Source organism: Nicotiana tomentosiformis, chromosome 6, assembly GCF_000390325.3.
Source record: "Nicotiana tomentosiformis chromosome 6, ASM39032v3, whole genome shotgun sequence".
NCBI classification, from domain to species: Eukaryota; Viridiplantae; Streptophyta; class Magnoliopsida; order Solanales; family Solanaceae; genus Nicotiana; species Nicotiana tomentosiformis.
Window position 1 is genome coordinate 123,413,815 of NC_090817.1, and position 18,521 is coordinate 123,432,335.

General features: G+C 39.1%; 1 protein-coding gene and 1 long non-coding RNA gene across 3 annotated transcripts; one reads left to right on the forward strand and one right to left on the reverse strand.

Moving 5' to 3' along the window:
* Positions 1–3,092: 3,092 nt before the first annotated feature.
* On the reverse strand, positions 3,093–16,806 carry LOC138893406 (uncharacterized). 2 transcript variants are annotated; one of them, XR_011408831.1, is made up of 3 exons: positions 16,647–16,806; positions 6,282–6,516; positions 3,093–3,630 (listed from the first exon to the last, which is right to left on the reverse strand). It is a non-coding gene; the product is annotated as an uncharacterized lncRNA (long non-coding RNA). The 2 variants fall into 2 exon arrangements; XR_011408832.1 differs by lacking the exon at positions 6,282–6,516.
* Positions 8,270–10,077, forward strand: LOC117276403 (uncharacterized). The gene is made up of 2 exons (XM_033655757.2): positions 8,270–9,694; positions 9,805–10,077. Exons 1-2 carry the CDS (start codon positions 9,385–9,387, stop codon positions 9,915–9,917), a joined length of 423 nt encoding a protein of 140 aa, XP_033511648.1. The 5' UTR covers positions 8,270–9,384; the 3' UTR covers positions 9,918–10,077.
* Positions 16,807–18,521: the final 1,715 nt, after the last annotated feature.

Below are 18,521 nucleotides of genomic sequence, written 5' to 3' on the forward strand. Positions count from 1 at the left end.
CCTCATCACCAGCAACTGCTACATCTCCCCCATCGTCCCAGACGCTCGAGAGGAGGATGTCCCTCCTTCCTATTCCCCTGACCACGGGAATTTGGGGCACAACTATTCACCCCCTTCTGTAGAGCCCCAAGGGAGGAGGAGCGTTTCTCTCTCGATCTCAAAGGAGTGCCACCTGTTGTCCAGGTCGGTGGAGCTCTCCAATTACCTGAAGCCGCTAGCTCTAGAAAAAGAGAAGAAAAAAATACACTCTCTTTCAGGGGGAGTGTATGTTAAATAACGCCATGCACAATGCAACAACGGTATTGTACTTGTTCTTTTTACTGTTTGTTTCTATTTGACTGTTACAGTAAGGTTTCTGACTTTGATATTTGTTTAACAAGCAACCTTCCTCATTTCGAGGGCCTTCAGAGATTTATCCTTGACAAAGAGGGACTAATGTCTGAGCGGGATCAACTGTTGGTCGAGAAGAATCAACTCATCGCACACCTCATGGTACTAGAGGCGAAGGTTGCTGAAGCGGCCAAGCTTGAGGCCCGGTTGCAACAGAGTGAGCAGGATGTGATGCCTCATAGCCAAGAAGCCACTCGGCTACATGCACAACTTCAAGATGCAAAGGCTAGGTGGACTAAATATCAAGATGCTTCTCTTGATGCTACCGAGTGCGAGTCTTCCTCTGTCGAACGAGCAAACTATTTGGAGGCAACTTTTAACTCAAAGGCTGAAGAGGTTGTTGTTGTGGAGGAGAAGCAATATTAATAGATTTCCCATGATAAATAAAGTGCATAATTTACCATGATACCCATATTAATTGATGCATCTTTTTAATAGATTTAAGAAAATGATTTGAAATGAGTAATTAATATTGTGGGTATAACAGGAAAAAAAAAATTGTCTTCTCTTGACATGCTAAAAGTGACAAGTAAAAGTAAAAATCTATTTTTAGAATACTGGACAAGTAAAAGTGAATGGAGGGAGTATATCGTTAGTATAAGAATTTTTTATACCATCAGGTCATTTTAAATTGTCTTATTTTTAAGATTACAAATCCCACATTATAAGGGCACTTACGTGAATATATTTTTTAGGTGACCTGATAATGTAAAAAATTTTAAACCAACGGTGTATATAACTTAAAGTACTTTGTAAACTTCTAAATCATAATATAACAAAACTAAGAAATTCAAGTATGAATTCATAAAAAAAAAGTTAAATATGTTAATGCTATAGTACCCAAAGTCCTGATTCCCGTCGTTCTTCTATTTGGGACGGGAGGAAATAGTTAATGATTAGGCTTTGAGCAGTTTCTGTGTTTGATTATTGAAACTAAATTGCGGGAAAGATAACTAACTAAGACAGTTGGGGGATTAATCAAAAGTATTATTTTATTAGATTTGTATTTTACATATATCAAAAGATTACTAATCGAGCTACTTGTGGGATTAATGAAAAGATATTCTTGTTTTACAAATTTTGTATTGGTGGAAAAAAGACATGACACGTGGACTATCAACAAGTTGACAGGGCATGGTACGTGGAATATCGATATAATGAAAGTGACGTTCTTAATTAGGCGAGTTAAAGAATGCGGAAAAGGCACGAAGAAGCACCCATGGGGTTACACTGAGGGAAAAAATCGGACCTGATAGTTTTAAAAGGAGAAAAGGGAACGAAATGAATAAAGATTGTGAAGAAGGGAAAATACACGAACCTATCATAAATAAGGAAGGAAAATCAGTACAGTTACAAGGAATCTTTAATCATAAATGTTTCCGTTACGGTTATATATGGTAACGGGCAATCAAGGCAATTAATACCATTAGTGAGCCCGAATTAAGTAAGGGAACCGTTATAATTGTATGCTCCTATATAAGGACTGAAATCTCATTTGTAATGGCAAGAGACAATTACTGAAATTTATGCAGTTATTCTTTACTTTACTCTCAACTAAGCCGTAATTTTGGGAGTGATTATCAGTTCATTTCATATTTTCTTTGTCAATTATTTTCATTCCTTGATGTATTCTTCCAAATTGTTGGAAAAATGAATTAAATCTTCGTTATCAGTAACCCAATTTCTTTTAGATATTGAATTTGACCGAGAAATCTATTTTTGGGTTAAACAAATTGGTTATGTTACCAGAAATCTGATAATCTGTTCACTTTCCAATGTTTAACAACCAAGTATGTCAACCGTTAATGACAACAACCAGCTGAACCAACAAGGTGCAACTCCACCACACCACACACCTATGAGATCCCCTCAACAGTCCCGTGGAAGTTCATCTGAAAGGTACTTCACGCGCTGATGATCAGCAGGGAAACGACCAAACCGTGGAACAAGACGCTCTAAAGTAGTTGATTGCGGAACACGTGAACAGTGCACTGCAAGCTTTTGTTAGAGGATTACCCAATTGACGAGCTTGAAACACATACTTAAAATTATGCTCGCTAATTGATCACGCCCAGCTATGCCTTATAAAATGGACTAAGCGGTCTTTACAAATATAATCCGGTTTATAAGTCTGGAGTCGAATCCCACAGAGAACTAAGGCTTAGCTACAGTTGTTCAATATTGCAAAGAAACACAAGTTCGAATAATTTTCTAGTTATAAAGATTTAATTTTTATTTCTACTAATTAACTAGCAAATATTATAAAGCAGTAAAATTATCAACTAACATGGATGAAATTCTATACAAGACTAAAGAGGTCTAGAGTTGTGATTTTCCCTATTGTCAGAATCTTTTCCGCTACGTTTTCTACAAATTTTCCTAAGTCTTCTCTATCGACCATGAGCACTCTAACTGTCGTAACTCTCTCCCGAGTAATTACCACAATTTACTAGACATATTCTCCCGAATTACGCTAGCTAGCATTAAGCACAGCTCACTCAGATCATACCAATGTTTCGTTATCCATAAACCCACCTTTAAACCTCCGTATTGATCCCTCATATACGTTTTGGAGTGATGTTGTTCAACAACTATCTAAATATACACTCTCTCCTGAGTAATACATACTAAATAGCCACAGCTAATTGAGAGCCCTTCAATCAACTACAAGAATAATATAGTTGAACAAATAGAGAAAATACTACAGCAAATCTATATTAACATAACAAGAAAATCATCCTTCAATAGGTTCCATCAAAACCCTAGATTAGAAAGTTAGCTACTCATACTCATAGTAACAATATCCCAAATATTTTGCATAATTAAAATACAGAGTAAAGATAAAAAGATGTAGAAATAGATGATTCTAACTCCCAAGAGGTGATTCCACCAGCTCTTCTTGCCTCTAGTTGCCCAAAAACGTGGCTACTGATAGACCTCTTCCAAGTGGTGTTTTAGGTCTATTTATATGTGTAGAAGAAACCCTAAACGTGTGGGTTGGGTCCTAGTCAAAACCCGGAACGAATTAAGTCTTCAAAAACTTGGATTGGACCTGGCGTTAGGCCTGGCGTCGCCAGCCTAACGCCTGAAATTTGGCTGGCCTCGCCAGGCTAAAGCTTGGTCCAGCCTGGCCTTAGGCTGGCCTCGCCATGCTAAAGCCTGGTCTCTCCTTTTCACTGTTCTTGAGCACACTTTCAATGTTTAAGTATCCCTTTTGCTCTACTTTCATCTCCAATTCACCTACACATAAAATAGATTTTATTATGCACAAATAAAGTGTAATTTATCATTAAAGCATGTAAAATGCAAGGCACATAATGTACGAAACTATGGAATTATAGCCACACATCACTAATCAAATATAGTATAGTAAAATATCGTATCACACAGAGATTTGATTTAAATAGTATTCTCGTAGTTTCTAGTTTGATTGCTATTCAAGATAATCAACAGTTGAGATTTATATAATTTATACTAAAATTAACTAAAAATCTGAAGCTATTGACTAGTGACAATTAAAACAGGGAACAAGCAAAGAAGGTTATCAGTGGGAGAAGATACTGTTTTGATAGGATAGGTGCAAGATAATTATTTGGGATCTAACTTTAGATAATTCACTTCTAATGTTTAAGTGAGTCTCTTGAATTCATTCAATTATTAGTTCAAACATTCAGCAAAAACTCCTCTCTCGATTAAGTCTTAACCTTACGAGATGAACCAATTTAAGCACGTGAAGATATGCAAGAATGCGTAGTGGATTGGTCTTTAGGAAAATCTCTTTCGATTATCCTCCTAACTAGGTTTATTCAATGATTCAACTAGCCTCTTTCGATTACTAAGAAGAACTAATGAACTCAACCAACAATATAATGCAAAGATATCACAAGTTATGCCTCTCTCGATTACATGAACAAGTGAATAAAGATGCAATAATTAAATCATCCAAAAATAATTCAATACATAAAACTAGAGTTATAATCCACAAACAATCATCACTATACCAAATCTACCAAACCCTAAAGAGAAATACTCCATAGACATGGAGAAATTCATCACAAATATAATTAAAGTATAGGAAAATATAAATTTGATCCAAACGGTCTTAAGTGAGGAAGGAATGATGAAATCCTTGTGGTTTTGCTTCTCCAACTCCTCCTTAGCTTCCTTAAGTCTAAAGTATGTCAAAAGTCCAGAAAATAATATTTTTTCATGTATTTATACTAAGAAGGGTCGGGCCTAAATGAAACCACCTTCTTCTAGCCGAAATAGGTTATTTACTCGATAAATATTGCATAGGCACACCGCATGGGGTGACGCACCATGCGGGGCATTAGTGGGGAAATCCAAAGAGTTGATTCTGACAGGCAGCAGAGAATTGGGCAGTCGCATAGCGCCACGCGCCGCGGTTGTGGACTTTTCTCAGAGTATAGATTGAATCTCGATTTTTGACGTCCAGACTTGGTCCTCGACCCCTGATAAGTGAGAATTTTGACTACTTATTAGCACATTTTAGCTTTTGTTTTAGTCTAAAAGCATTGAATTGTATTCCCAAAACTGATGAAATATGCTAAATTGCAGGAATATTGGAAGATGGACTCCCGAGATGAAATCCAACTCAAAAAGAAGTAATCTAAACTCAAGGAAACAAAAGGCACAGAAGCTCACAAAGTGCGGACCGCAGAATTGCATCTGCGGCCGCAGATGATGAAGGAAAGTCCAGCAAACTTTTGTGCAAAGTGCGGACCGCACATGAATTGTGCGTCCGCAAAAGATGGGCTAGGAATAAAGTTGAGAGAATATGCAAATTCCCAAGTTTCCAAGCCCCTCAGAAGTGCGGACCACACAGGAATTGTGCGGCTATAGAAGAAGTGCCTTGCGGCCGCAGACGTAAAAGTGCAGATCACAGAAGACCAAGTTGCGGCTGCATTTACAAATCTGTGGACCGTAGAAAGAATGCCTCACGGCCGCAGATCAGAATTATGCAGCCGCAAACCTCCAGTTCCTGACAAGTTGAAGAAATCTGCGGACCGTACATGGAATTGTGCGGCCGTAGAATCTTCCGATGAGCATTTTTGTCCGAAATTGTCAGTTTTGTATAAATAGAAGAGTTTCACGAAATTAGGTCAACTTTTGACATCAGCAGCTACAGTAACCATTTCTCTTTACTTCTTTTAGTAGTTTTTCATATTTTAGAATATTTTAACATAGATTTTATCATATTGATTTCACAATATGAATTTAATTATCATTTCTTCTTTTATTTCTTCAATTTCAAGCATGAGTACCTAGTTTTTTACTAGGGTTGTGACCCAACCCTAGTGTATAAACCTTATGGGTGTTTAACTTAATGCTTGTTTATGGTTGAGTGTTTATTATTTAACCTTGTTAATGATTTAATTTATAAAATTAATGGTTGTAAATATTAGTTCATGCCTATTTGACTTAGTCTCTACTTGAGAAAGAGACTTAGTCTAAGACAACTTGGCTAACAAGAAATTGGGTCAATCGAGAGATTTATAATCCCAATTAAAGGTTTCAACCTAGAGATAGTAATAACCCGACTTGAGCTTTTATCAACCGTTTTTTGCAATACCTATTTCGACTTGAAAAAGTTAAATTGGGCAATATCACTCTCTGATCGAGAGGTATTGAGTGGGTGATTAAGAGTTGATAGCTATAATACACCCCGATCAATAAAACAAGCACTGAGGTCTATATACCATAAGTCAAATACCTAGGTGATGATCATAGCCTTAGGCTTTTTACAAAACTTGAAAAATAACAAAAATAATTCTCTTAGTTTTACTTCTTAACTTTGCAATCTTAGCTTTTAATTAGACATAGAAACAACCCAGATTTGTAGAAATGTAAAGTAAGATAGTTAAACTCACATACTACAGTGTATACTCCTAACTCCCATATATAGCTCCCTGTGGATATCGATCCCGATAATTGTTGGGTACTATTATTGCATTCGACCGTTTCATAACCTTGATTTTGAGGTGTGAAATTGAACGAGATCAATTTTTGGAATCGTTAGCTTAATCCCTTGGGCTTTTACTCAGGCTTCAATGCTCCAAATCACTCGAATTCATTCCATAACATCTACATAGCTAAGAATTACTCCTACAAGGCATAAAACACATAATAAGTACAAAACACTATCAATTAAAGCTCAAACATGAATAAAGTACAGTAAATTAGAGAGCAATAAGTGACTAAAACACGAGATTATAGCCTACCATCACTAATGCAGCGCAAACTCCTCCACCAATTAATACAACGACTTTGGAAAACCCGCGTTCAGGGCTTGATAATTCTGGAAGTGGAGAAATTCCTAATGAATCTCGTGATGGAGGGTCAGGTACACCAAATAATTCTAATTTACAAAGTTTAGTACTAACTTTGTAGAAACAGTTGAAGGAATAAAATAATCGTATAGAGCAGATACCTGGTGTACCCCCTGTGATCAAAGGGGTGGATATTGAAAAATATTCACAATAACCCTGGAAGACAAGTGCGACACCTTTACCAATTCCCGAAAAGTTTAAAATGCTTGAAATTCCCAAATATAACGGAACAACTGACCCTCGAGATCACGTAATTGCGTTCACTACCGGCGTGGAAGGCAATGATTAAACCAAACAGGAAATCAAATCGGTTTTGGTTAAAAACGTTTAGTGAAACACTCACAAAGGGTATTCTATTTTACCTAGAAATTCTATTTATTCTTTTGCTAAGCTTGCAGATTCATTTATAAAAGCATATTTGGGAGCTCAAAAAGTTAAAAAAATGATGGAAGACATCTTTAAGGTTAAACAAGGGAGTACAAAATTGCTTAGGGAATTCATAGATAGATTCCAGCAAGAGAGGATGATGTTACCTCGAGTACCTGATAACTAGGCAGCTATGTCATTCGCAAGCAACTTGAACGAGAAAAGTTCAGAAGCCATGAGGAGGTGGAAAGAAAGTTTGCGAGAATTTTCTGTAACAACTTGGAACAATGTGTACAACAGGTACAATACGAAACTGTAGATAGAAAAAGATACGGTCGCACAGCCAAGGGCCGATGAAAGACCAGGATCGAGACATTCAGAATCAGAAAGGAGGTCTGGTAAAAATAGGTACGAGCCGTACATGAGACCTGTAGGGAAAGATTCTCGATCTAAACAGGAGAATGCATGATTCGATTCAATACCAAGGCAAAAGACGCGAGCAAGAATAGGAGATTACACCTTTAACATCAACACCTACGAGTTAGTGGATGTGTTAAGAGGTATTGGAGATAAGGTGCAGATGCGATGGTCTAAAGGAATGAGATCATATCCAAGAAAAAAAAATCCAGATTTGTGATGCGAGTTTCAGAATGATCATGGCCATAGAACAGTAGATTGTAGGCTTCTGCAAGGAAAGGTCGAGCATTTATTGAAGCAGGGTTATCTTACTGATCTGTTTAGTGAAAAAGGGAGACAATCATACATGAAGATCAGACAATAGCCCCTGAAACCTCCATCACCAAAAAGAATAGCCAACGTTATAACTAGAGGAGATGAGGTTAATGAAATAAAATATACAGCCGCGAAAAAGACATCAAAATTCACGGTCACTCATGGAAAGCGAGTTCACCAAGTCTTGGATAGCGACAGTATAACATTCAACGATGAGGATGCGGACAGCTTGATGATTCCTCACAACGATGTGCTGGTAATATCTTTACTTGTATATGATACTAATGTAAAACGAGTTTTGATTGATCTAGGTAGCTTAGTGAATATCATTTTACTAAGGGTGGTGAATGAAATCCAACCTAATGATAAGGTCATACCAAAAGCACGGTCCTTGTCCGGGTTTGATAATTCAAGTGTTATTACAAAAGGGGAAGTTGAAAAAAAATGCAAAAAGTCAAACCCCTGCAAAAAGCTCTATTCTCTCTCCTTTCTTGGCGATTCTATGGAGACTTAGCAGCCATGGATGCATTAATCTCTCCCCAGCCTTTTGCTGTGGGAGAGGCTGCCTCAAACCCTAAAGATTTGTCCATAAACCCTAGCCAATCAATTTCCTATGCTACACGCTTACATACAAATCTAGCAGATTCATCTTTCCCCAAAACTAACCTAAAACCAGTCGAAATTATCCACGGAATTCCAACTCTTTAGTTAACTATTGATGAACGACATGAATTTGCAAAGGAAGAAGGTCTTCATCAAGCCAGTGTTGTGAAGCTTTCAACCGGTGGCCCAGATTTAGCAACGGTAAGAACTCTACTACCAAAACGTTTTGGTATTAAAGGGCATTATTTGATTGGATTTCTCCTAGACAACTGTTGCTAAGAGTTGATCAATATGATGATTTCGTCAATGGTTTGACAAGATCAGTCACATATAATACGCACAAGGGGAAGGAGCATCAGGTTAGTGTGTTTTCATGGTCCATTGGATTTACCAAGGTAGTGATTTCGATTTCACTACCACACTGGTCACCGGAGTTTTTTGCAAAGAAAGCTTTATTATCCATTGCGTCTGCTATGGGAAAACCCTTTTCCATTGATAAGGCAACTCAAATAAGATCTCGTCCAAGCATAACAAGAGTGAAGGTGATTCTGGATTTAATGGACAAACTTCCTGAGAAGGTGCGACTTCAATATGTTGATTCTACAACTGGTAAGATAGTAGAGGAGTTCTAGGAAATTGTTTATGATAATTTGTCGTCATATTGCTGCATTGTAAACACCAAGGTCATGAGGATACAGAGTGTCATCGTTTGAAAGGAAAAACAATAGCATCAACTCATGATGTGGATGATCTAGTCGAGGAAGATGTTCAAAATATTGAAACATTACAAGGTGATGCCAGGGACTTTTTGAATGCAAAGAAATAACAAAATTTTGAGCTTGCTAAAACTATAGGGAACTTAGTTGATGCTGAACCAGGAAGGTCTTCACACGTTTTGGTGGTAGGCACAACAAATGAGAAGGACAATCCTAATCCTAGTGTGATGGGGACTGATGTTGTTGTTCAGACTGTCCCAGCTGGTGTTATTGGTCATGGTACAGGTTTGATTCAAGATACTAATGGTAATGAACAACAAGAGGTTACACCGGTTGATCAAAGAGGTAGGAGTGGTAAGGTTGATGATATAGAAATTGGGCAACTGAGTAGTGATCAACAGAAACCTGTTTCTAAACTCCCTCGTGACATTCCAGCTGCTACTACTTTAGTGACGATTTACCAGGTTGTTGGTTCTGCTCTACAAAATCATTATATTGCACAAAATGCTCCTGGGGTTCAAACGATTAATGATCGAGGTATAGTGCATGCACATAATAGAAAATACTGGTGTAAGAGCTAAAAAAACCAGCATGTTCTTGTACAAACTCAAATAACACCAAAGTATATTGTATTGATAAATTGGCAGTAATAGGAACAACTCAGTTAAAGGAAATTACAGAGAACTCAAACACCACAAGAATGGGGATGAGAAGACACGGAGAGAAGGGAGATGAGAAGACACGGAGAGAAGGGAGATGAGAGGATACAGAACTTTCATATAATACAAACGTCATGCAATTCTTATTCTACTAGGTATTTATAGGGAATGCTAAATCCTATTTTCTTTCTTCACACTTCACGTATTCCAGCACTCTGCTGCCAAACAAAGTCTATTAATTTTGTTGGATGTTTTTTTTTACTCTTATGTTGTGCCTCACATTTTCTGTTACTTGAGGAGTGCTGATCTGGCTGCTGACTTGGTCAGGTGCATGTGCATTTTTAGCTCTATCGGTGTTCATAACATTACTCACATCCAAACAATGAACCTTGTCCACAAGGTTCACGCCCGTAGCAGTAGAAGAAGAGTTTTTGAGATGCAAGGGAGTGATTTGTTGTTCAGGTTTTCCTGCACACTTCTTGAGCATTGAAATATGGAAGACAGGATGAATTGAAGCCACCTCGGGTAAGTCTAATTTGTAAGCCACTAGACCAATGTGTCGCAACACCTTGAAGGGTCCAAAATACTTCCTATCCATCTTGTGCTTCTAATGGGAACACAAAGAATGTTGTTTATAAGGCTGCAATTTAACATATGCCCAATCCTAACCTGCGGCATGACATCCGTGCACTTTCGATCAGCAAACTTCTTCATACGACTCTGAGCACGTAGTAAATCTGCCTTGAGGGCCTCTAGGACCTCATCACGACGCAGGAAGAACTGTTCCACTAGGTTGTGAGAACTGCCATCCAGAACATAACGAGCTATAGTGGGAGGAGTGTGGCCATACAAGGCCAAAAAAGAGACATACCTGCCGAGGTTTAAAAAGAAGTATTGTACCAGTACTCCGCCCAAGGAAGAATGCTGACCCAATCCTTTGGAGAAGCAGTGATGTAGCAACGTAAATACTGCTCAACACATTTATTGAGGACCTCAGATTGGCCATCCGTCTGGGGATGATAAGCAGTGCTCATGGCTAAAGATGTTCTCTGGAGTCGGTTTAGTTCCTTCCATAACACATGTAAGAAACAGGGGTCACGATTAGTGACAATGGACTTCGGAGGACCATGAAGCTTGATGATGGGAGAAACAAAAGCCTCCGCAACAGTCAGGGCCGTGAAAGTAGTTGGAAAGGGTATAAAGTGGCCATATTTCAATAATTTGTCAACTATTGTAATGATGGTTGTCTTGCCACGAGATAGAGGCAAGCAAGTCGCAAAATCCATGGTGATCTCCTCAAAGACTTGTTCTGGAATCGGTAGGGTCTGTAATAAGCCAGCTGGATAATGATGTAGATCCTTCATTTGCTGGCAAGTAGGACAAGTAGCTATAAACACTTTGATGTCATGCCGTATGGTTTTCCAATAAAAATTTGAGGATAAGCGATGAAAGGTACGAGCAATGCCAGAATGTCCCCCGATTGGTGAAGAGTGGAACTCATGGAATAAGTGTAAACAAAGTGGCGAATCTGTAGGCAGTACCAAACGACTTTTAAAGAATAAGAGTCTGTCACGAAATAAATAATCGGGATATGCAGTAGGATCAGATTGAAGGCCATGGTGAATAGACAATAATTCGGGATGCACCTTGTTTGCTTGGCGTAATGTGTCAAACAACTGAAAGGATTGACTAGAAATAGCCATAAGGGAAGCAGTTGGCGTTCGAGACAAGGCATCTGCGACGAGGTTGTGCTTCCCCGGTCTGTACATAATATTAAAATCATAACCCTACCCAACCATTTTTGTTGCTCCGCAGTTTGTATTACTTGATTAGTGAGGTTCTTAAGTGCTTGCTGATCAGTGATGATGGTGAAGAGTCTCCCCAATAGATATTGGCGCCACTTACTAACAGCTTGAGTGATAGACAACATTTCTCGCACATAAGTAGAAGCCTTCTGCATTCGAGGACAGAGCCTTAGACTAAAATATGCAATTGGATGACCTCTCTGAGAGAGAACAACCCCAATGATGGTCCCTGATGCATCAGTTTCAACTTGAAATGGTTGAGTGAAGTCAGGTAAAGCCAACACTGGCGTAGAGCTGAGATAATTCTTAAGAGTCTCAAAGGCAGTTTGAGCTAGGGGGTCCAAGAGTAAGAGTCATGACGCAACAAATCTGTCAATGGGCTAGCAATCATAGCATAGTTACGGATGAAACGCCAGTAATATCCGGCGAGCCCCAAAAAACTGCAAACCTCCTTAAAATTGCGAGGCACGGGCCACTGTTGAATAGTGGTAATCTTTGTAGGATCCACTGATAACCCTTGTTGTGATAACACATGACCTACATAGTCCATTGTCTCCTGACCGAACATGCATTTAGTGAACTTAGCAACCAACTTGTATTGCCTCAACGTGGATGGAACAGACTGGAGGTGGTCCAAATGAAGCTCCCATGATGGGCTATAAACCAGAATGTCGTCAAACATACCAATACAAATCGCCGCAAAAAGGGGCAAAACACAGAATTCATCGTAGCTTGGAAGGTGGAGGGTGCATTGGAAAGCCCAAAGGCATTACCAAAAATTCATAATGGCCCTCGTGTGTGCGAAATGCAGTCTTTGCAATGTCCTCTGGTTTCCCTCGAATCTGATGATACTCGGACAGAAAATCGAGTTTAGAAAAATACCTTGCACCATGTAATTCGTCAAATAATTCATCAACTGTGGGAATTGGGAATCTATCTCGTATGGTGATAGCATTCAAGGCCCTATAATCAACACAAAACGCCGAGAGCCATCCTTCTTACAAACAAGCAACATAGGGGAAGAGAAGGGTTTCGCAGGTGGTAGACTATGTGGCTTAGTAAAACTATCTTCGAATGACTCCAATAAAGTAGACAATGTCGGGGGAGGATCAGGGGACTTCGGAAGTGAAACGCCAATTAACTCCAAATGATAATAGGTATCAATAGCATCTGTAGTGAAAATGCGCCTTAAGCACTGAAGTTGGACCGGTTGCACATCTGGAAATGACTCACCTAGCCACTGGACCTGCTTGTCATTCAACACAAATTCAATACCCACTGGCCATAGTCAGTCACCACACGACCCAAAGTAGCAATCCACGAAATTCCTAAGACAATGTCAGAGCCATACATAGGCAGGACAAAGAAATCCATGGTCAGAAGACACCCTTGAATGCTAAGCGGAACTTGGCGGACAAGGCCTGCACATTGAAGACATTGCCCACTTCCTACCATAACTGAGAAGGGAGGAATGGGTTCTACAGCCAATCGAAGGAAATTAGCCACACTATTTTGAATAAAGTTGTGTGTGCTTTCATTGTCAAGCATGACTTGCATTGGTGAGTGTTGAATATAGCCAGTGAATCTAAGCGTAGAAACAGTGTTACCTCCAGCCATGGCGTGGTAAGAAATGGAAGAATGGTGCATCACCTCCAAATTTTGAAGCTCATCAACCAATATTTCATCTGCCATAGTTACATCGGGTAGAGGCTCCTGCTCAAGTGCTTTGTGTTCGAGCAATAATAGTTGCGGGGGAGTCTTACACTTATGGCCCGCGGAGTACTTCTCATCACAATGGAAGCACAACCCTTATTCCCGACGTTGCTGAACCTCGACTGGTGAAAGACGTTTAATTGGAAGACGAGTGTGGGAATTACTTTGTGTAGAGAAAGTAGGGTTGGTAGGAGGGGTGGGGATCTAGGAAAAACTAGTTGCAGCGACCCTCCCCACTCCAATACAATTCTCTACTCATGGGTATGGGCCAAGTCAAAGACCTCATCTAATGTTTTGGGCTTATGGGCCAAAACAGCCGTCTACATATCAGCTCTAAGGCCCGAAGTAAACACAGGAACTAACCACGATTCCGGAACGTCATTAGTTTCATTGGCAATTGATTCAAATCGAGCTTGGAACTCAACGACGGTGGACGTCGGTCGGAGCTTTGATAAACGACCCTCTGGTGGAAGTAAGGAACGCTTCTGAAATCGGATCGTCACTTTCAGGGCAAAATGAGGCCAATCACTCAGTTTCTTGTTGCGGAACTACCACCGATACCATTCGCGGGCCTCACCGTCCAAATAGAATGATGCAAAGGAGAGTTTGTGATCCTCAGAGATATGATAGAAATCAAAGTACCTTTCTGCGTCAAAGACCCAACCCTCTGGATTAGCACCAGAGAAGCGAGAGGATAATTGGCCTCACCTGTGGCAACTGCTTGAGAGTACAATGAATTGGCCACCTGAGACATCAAATCCAAGAGTAGCTTCTGCTGCCTAGCAAAGGCCGTAGTAAGATAGCAACGGAGACTACGAGATCCGCGATCTCCTTAGAAGACGATGAAGACAGCATAATGTCAGTAGCAGTGGAACTCGAAATCCAGTCATGGATCTGGAATTAGTGAAAGCACCAATGGTACAAACTCAAATAACACCAAAGTATATTGTATTGATAAACTGGCAGTAATAGGAACAACTCAGTTAAAGGAAATTACAGAGAACTCAAACATCACAAGAATGGGGATGAGATGACTCGGAGAGAAGGGAGATAAGAGGATACAGAACTTTCACATAATACAAGCCTACTGTAATTCTTATTCTACTAGGTATTTATAAGGAATGCTAAATCCTATTTCCTTGCTTCACACTTCACGTGTTCCAGCCCTCTGTTGCCAAACAAAGTCTGTTAATTTTGTTGGATGCTTCTTCACTCTTATGCTCCGCCTCACATTTTTTGTTAATTGAGGAGTGTTGATCTAGTTGTTGACTTGGTCAGGTGCATGTGCATTTTCAGCTATATCGGTGTTCATAACAGGTTCTAAAGGTACAGATGTGAAGAATATCTTTCAGGTTTTGGAGGTGGAAAATCTGGCTGCTAAGGGACCTGGTATTGATCTTGTTCAAGCTTGGATTGCTGATAAGTTCCCTTTAGTTGTTGGGCACGTTAATACAAGGCAGGAACAGGCTAATGATCAGTAAGTATCAGGTGAAAAACCAGCAAGTTATGTTGGTGTTACTGATGGTATTAAGGATAATTAGATCGAGAGGAAGGCAGCAACTCTAATAACTACTGTAGGAGTTTCTAAACATCCTGTTGCACTAGGTGATCTAGTTAAAAAAACCAGCAGCTCCTATTGCTACTAATGTGCAACAGGTAGGTGTGGAAAAAAGAGATGGACATGTGCTTGCTCCATCCAAATCTGGACATATTTTAGACGCTTCAGGCAAGTCTGTTACAACTCACTTGGAGAAAGTAGTTGCACAAAATGCAAAGGAAAAGGTTGGACAGTGGTGAGGCAGAATACATCACCAGGCGCAAAGCAAAATCAGCAAATTATTACTGTTTCAGCAGGTCGATAAAATGCTCCAATGACTGTCACCAGTCAAAACAGTTTTGAAATATTAGCGAACGGGAAGGGTGTTGATATCAATCTACAAATCTTAAATAATCCTAACATGATGCAACAGTTAATACCACGTACTATCAGTGGTGAGGAAGAACGAGGCAGTGAGAATTTGGCTAACAAATTTGATTTTCGACGTAACGCTTCGGAGAACAACTTGGCTGAAATTTTGAAGGGTGATAGTAGATCTCTTTCTAGCTCACCTAGACTGCATATTTCAAGTCCAGCAGTGGCCAAAATCATCAAGGAAGCCTTAGTTTCCATGATGTTAAATGTCAATCCCATGATCAAGCAACCTTTGGTCACTTTGAATACATCGGCACAAAAAGTTCCTTCCCAAATTGTGGAATCGTTTGGTGAGCACAGTGGTGGTTCTGGGCAGCCACTACTATCTACAGGTAATGAGAAGGAAGTGATCAAGGAGAGAAGTCAAGATTTGAGGGAGGTGATCAATGAAAGAACATGCCGACAAGAGGGTCAAGTTCTTGATCGAATTTTGCCAAGGCTGAAAACATGGGCAAATCAAATTGAGTTTGAAGAAGAGGAGAATTGGGAGAATGATGAGGATGATGAATTTGATGAATTTGCTGAACAAGAAATTGAGGATGACTTGCGTTCAGTTGGATCCCCAATCTTGCCAAACAATCAAATTTCCTCAACTTTGAATCTCAAGAGAAAGCTTAACTAGGGGTGCTTATTGGGCGAATCGGGCGGATAATTACACTTAACGGTTCGGCTTAGCAGTTATCGGATTATAAATATAATAATCCGCTAGCCATCCAATAAGACAACGGGCAGATTGGTATCAGATTAATAATTATCGGACGGTTATCGGGCGGCTTATCGGATAAACCATATAGAAATTTTTTGAACAATAATTCAATCAATACCAAATAGTTTCAAATCAATACCAAATTTTTAATACCATCTAAGATCTAAACAAATGGTATTTTTAAATTGAAGAGTCTTCAAGACTACTCATACTTTCATACATATATTAACCAAATATGTAAAATCAGAAAAGCACATTCGTTCAGTAATCAATCAAACTTTCAGAAGGACATTCGATTATGTAATATACAAATAGATAAAGGTACAACATGTGAGAAAAACCAATATTCATATAAAACTGGGCAACCACCTGTAATTGTATCAAGAAGTTGGAAAAAGAATAGTAATATACAAATAACAATGGGAACGAAAGACAGATAAACAATGGTGTAATTTCTTAAAACAGCGAAGATTGAGTAGAAAGTTGAGATAAACTTTCTAAATTTCCAAGAAAACACTTCCAAGTTCCAAATTGATGATAAGTAGTTCACAAGAAGTAGTAATCATCATATTATAATCAGATGATGAAATGCTACGAGCAGATTCAGATTGAGATGAGAGCGAGATTGCCTTACTGTGTGACGAGTAACGAGTGATGACTAATGAGCACGAGGTGAAGAGCTGATTCAGATTTGAATTTTTCGACTTCTCAGTTCTCAGTTCTCAATTCAAGAGAGAGACGACGACTTCTCTGCCTCTAGTGGCTGCAGACAATTGAGAATTAGGAAATAGACATTAGGGATTTAGCCATTTAGGATTTCAATAGTACTTTATATACTTAGGGGTAAAAGTATAAATATAAAAATTCTTAACGGGTTAACAGTTTACCCGATAAGAAAATTGAGTAATCCGCCCCCAAATCGGTAAGCCGTTAATTATAAAATCGCAATCTGTTCCCCATCCATTATCCCGATAATTTGATACCAATAAGCCAATAAGACATCGATTCGATTAACGATTTTGGTTCGGTTTTGAACAACCCTAAGCTTAACTCAATGACGCCTGTTTTTGTTCCCACAAAGTCTTCAGGTGGTAACAGAATTCTGGGAGATCAACAAGCGATACAACTTGCGCAAGAAATAATAACTAGGCAACAACAATTTGATCACAGTACACAAGTTATTTTGGCAAATGATCGTAAACTACTGGATGCTTTGGAACCTATTGGTATTGTTGCAACAACACATGAACAAATGAAACAACGTGACCTCAAAGAGGCTGAAAATAGGCACAAAAAATCAGATAAAAAGAAAAATGCTCAATTGAAATATTCCACAATAAAACCTAATGCCATGGTTATGAAGAGGAATGAACCTTTAGATATGGTTGCACATAAATGTGCTACTCAACAACTAGAGAACAACTTACGTGTTGAAGTTTGGGAAGAAGGCGAGGAAGAAGATTTGCTTGATTATTGCTGAGCTCAGGCAGCTAGATGTGGAGATGTATCTCCTACGCATAGTGGAAAAAATAATAAGACACACATACGGGAGAATAGTTGGGATGGTAAAGTGAATGAAGGAGTAACACTTAGGATACTCCCAATGAGAGATGCAAAGAAAAAAAGGGCAGCCCCGACCACATCTACAAGGTCCAATCGATCAAAGAAGAAATGAGAAATTTTGAAGATTGATTGAAGATATCTGAAGAGGATTTTAAGGAGCTACAAATTGAAGAACTCACAAGTATCATGAATGAGGGAAAGAATCTAATTTCTACCTTGTTTTATTTTATTATTTTCAAAGCATTATCATATGTAGTATCATCATAGAATGTGTTATAAACTCTATGATGATCATATAGTACTTAGTTCTTTCTAGTTCGTAAATTTTACATGCTTGCTAAAAGATGAGATTGTACATGCCTCAATAGGAATTGTAAGGTAAAGTCTAGCTCAGTATGTGTTTGTTATTTGTCTTATGCCTTTGGAAAATATCCTTACGGCTATGAGATCATTCGCCCTCGTAAGTCTTTGCCAGCAGTCACATCCTCAACATGAGGCTGCCATCATAAGGCGATGGAGGTGCAGAGGGATGATTATATAGCCAAGGTATAGAGCCAACACTACTGTAGATTTTGCCCCTCTTACTTGTACTCTTCCTTTGTGGGTTTTCTTTTATTATTAATAAATTAGCTACTGGGCATACCGCCTAGTAGTATAATTTGCTAAAAAAAGAAAGGGGAAGTTGTACTTGCCATATTTGCATAAGGGGTCGTCAAAGATACAAAGTTCCAGGTGATAGACGCGGACATGGCCTATAATATAATTCTGGGAAGACCGTGGATTCATGATATGGACGATGTGCCCTCCACATTGCATCAAGTTATCAAATTTCCTTCGCAGTGGGGAATTCGTCAAATCCGTAGAGATCAACAAGCTTCAAGAAGTATAAACTCAGTGGTGATCGCAAGCACGATAGCCAATGATGCTGACGCGAAATAGCAATTAT

Excerpts from the sequence above, each read along its gene's own strand:
- LOC117276403 (XM_033655757.2), top strand. The coding sequence starts at position 9,385 with ATGGGGACTGATGTTGTTGTTCAGACTGTCCCAGCTGGTGTTATTGGT. Across the intron at positions 9,695-9,804 it reads TCAAACGATTAATGATCGAG|TAATAGGAACAACTCAGTTA; the intron begins GTATAGTGCATG and ends ATAAATTGGCAG.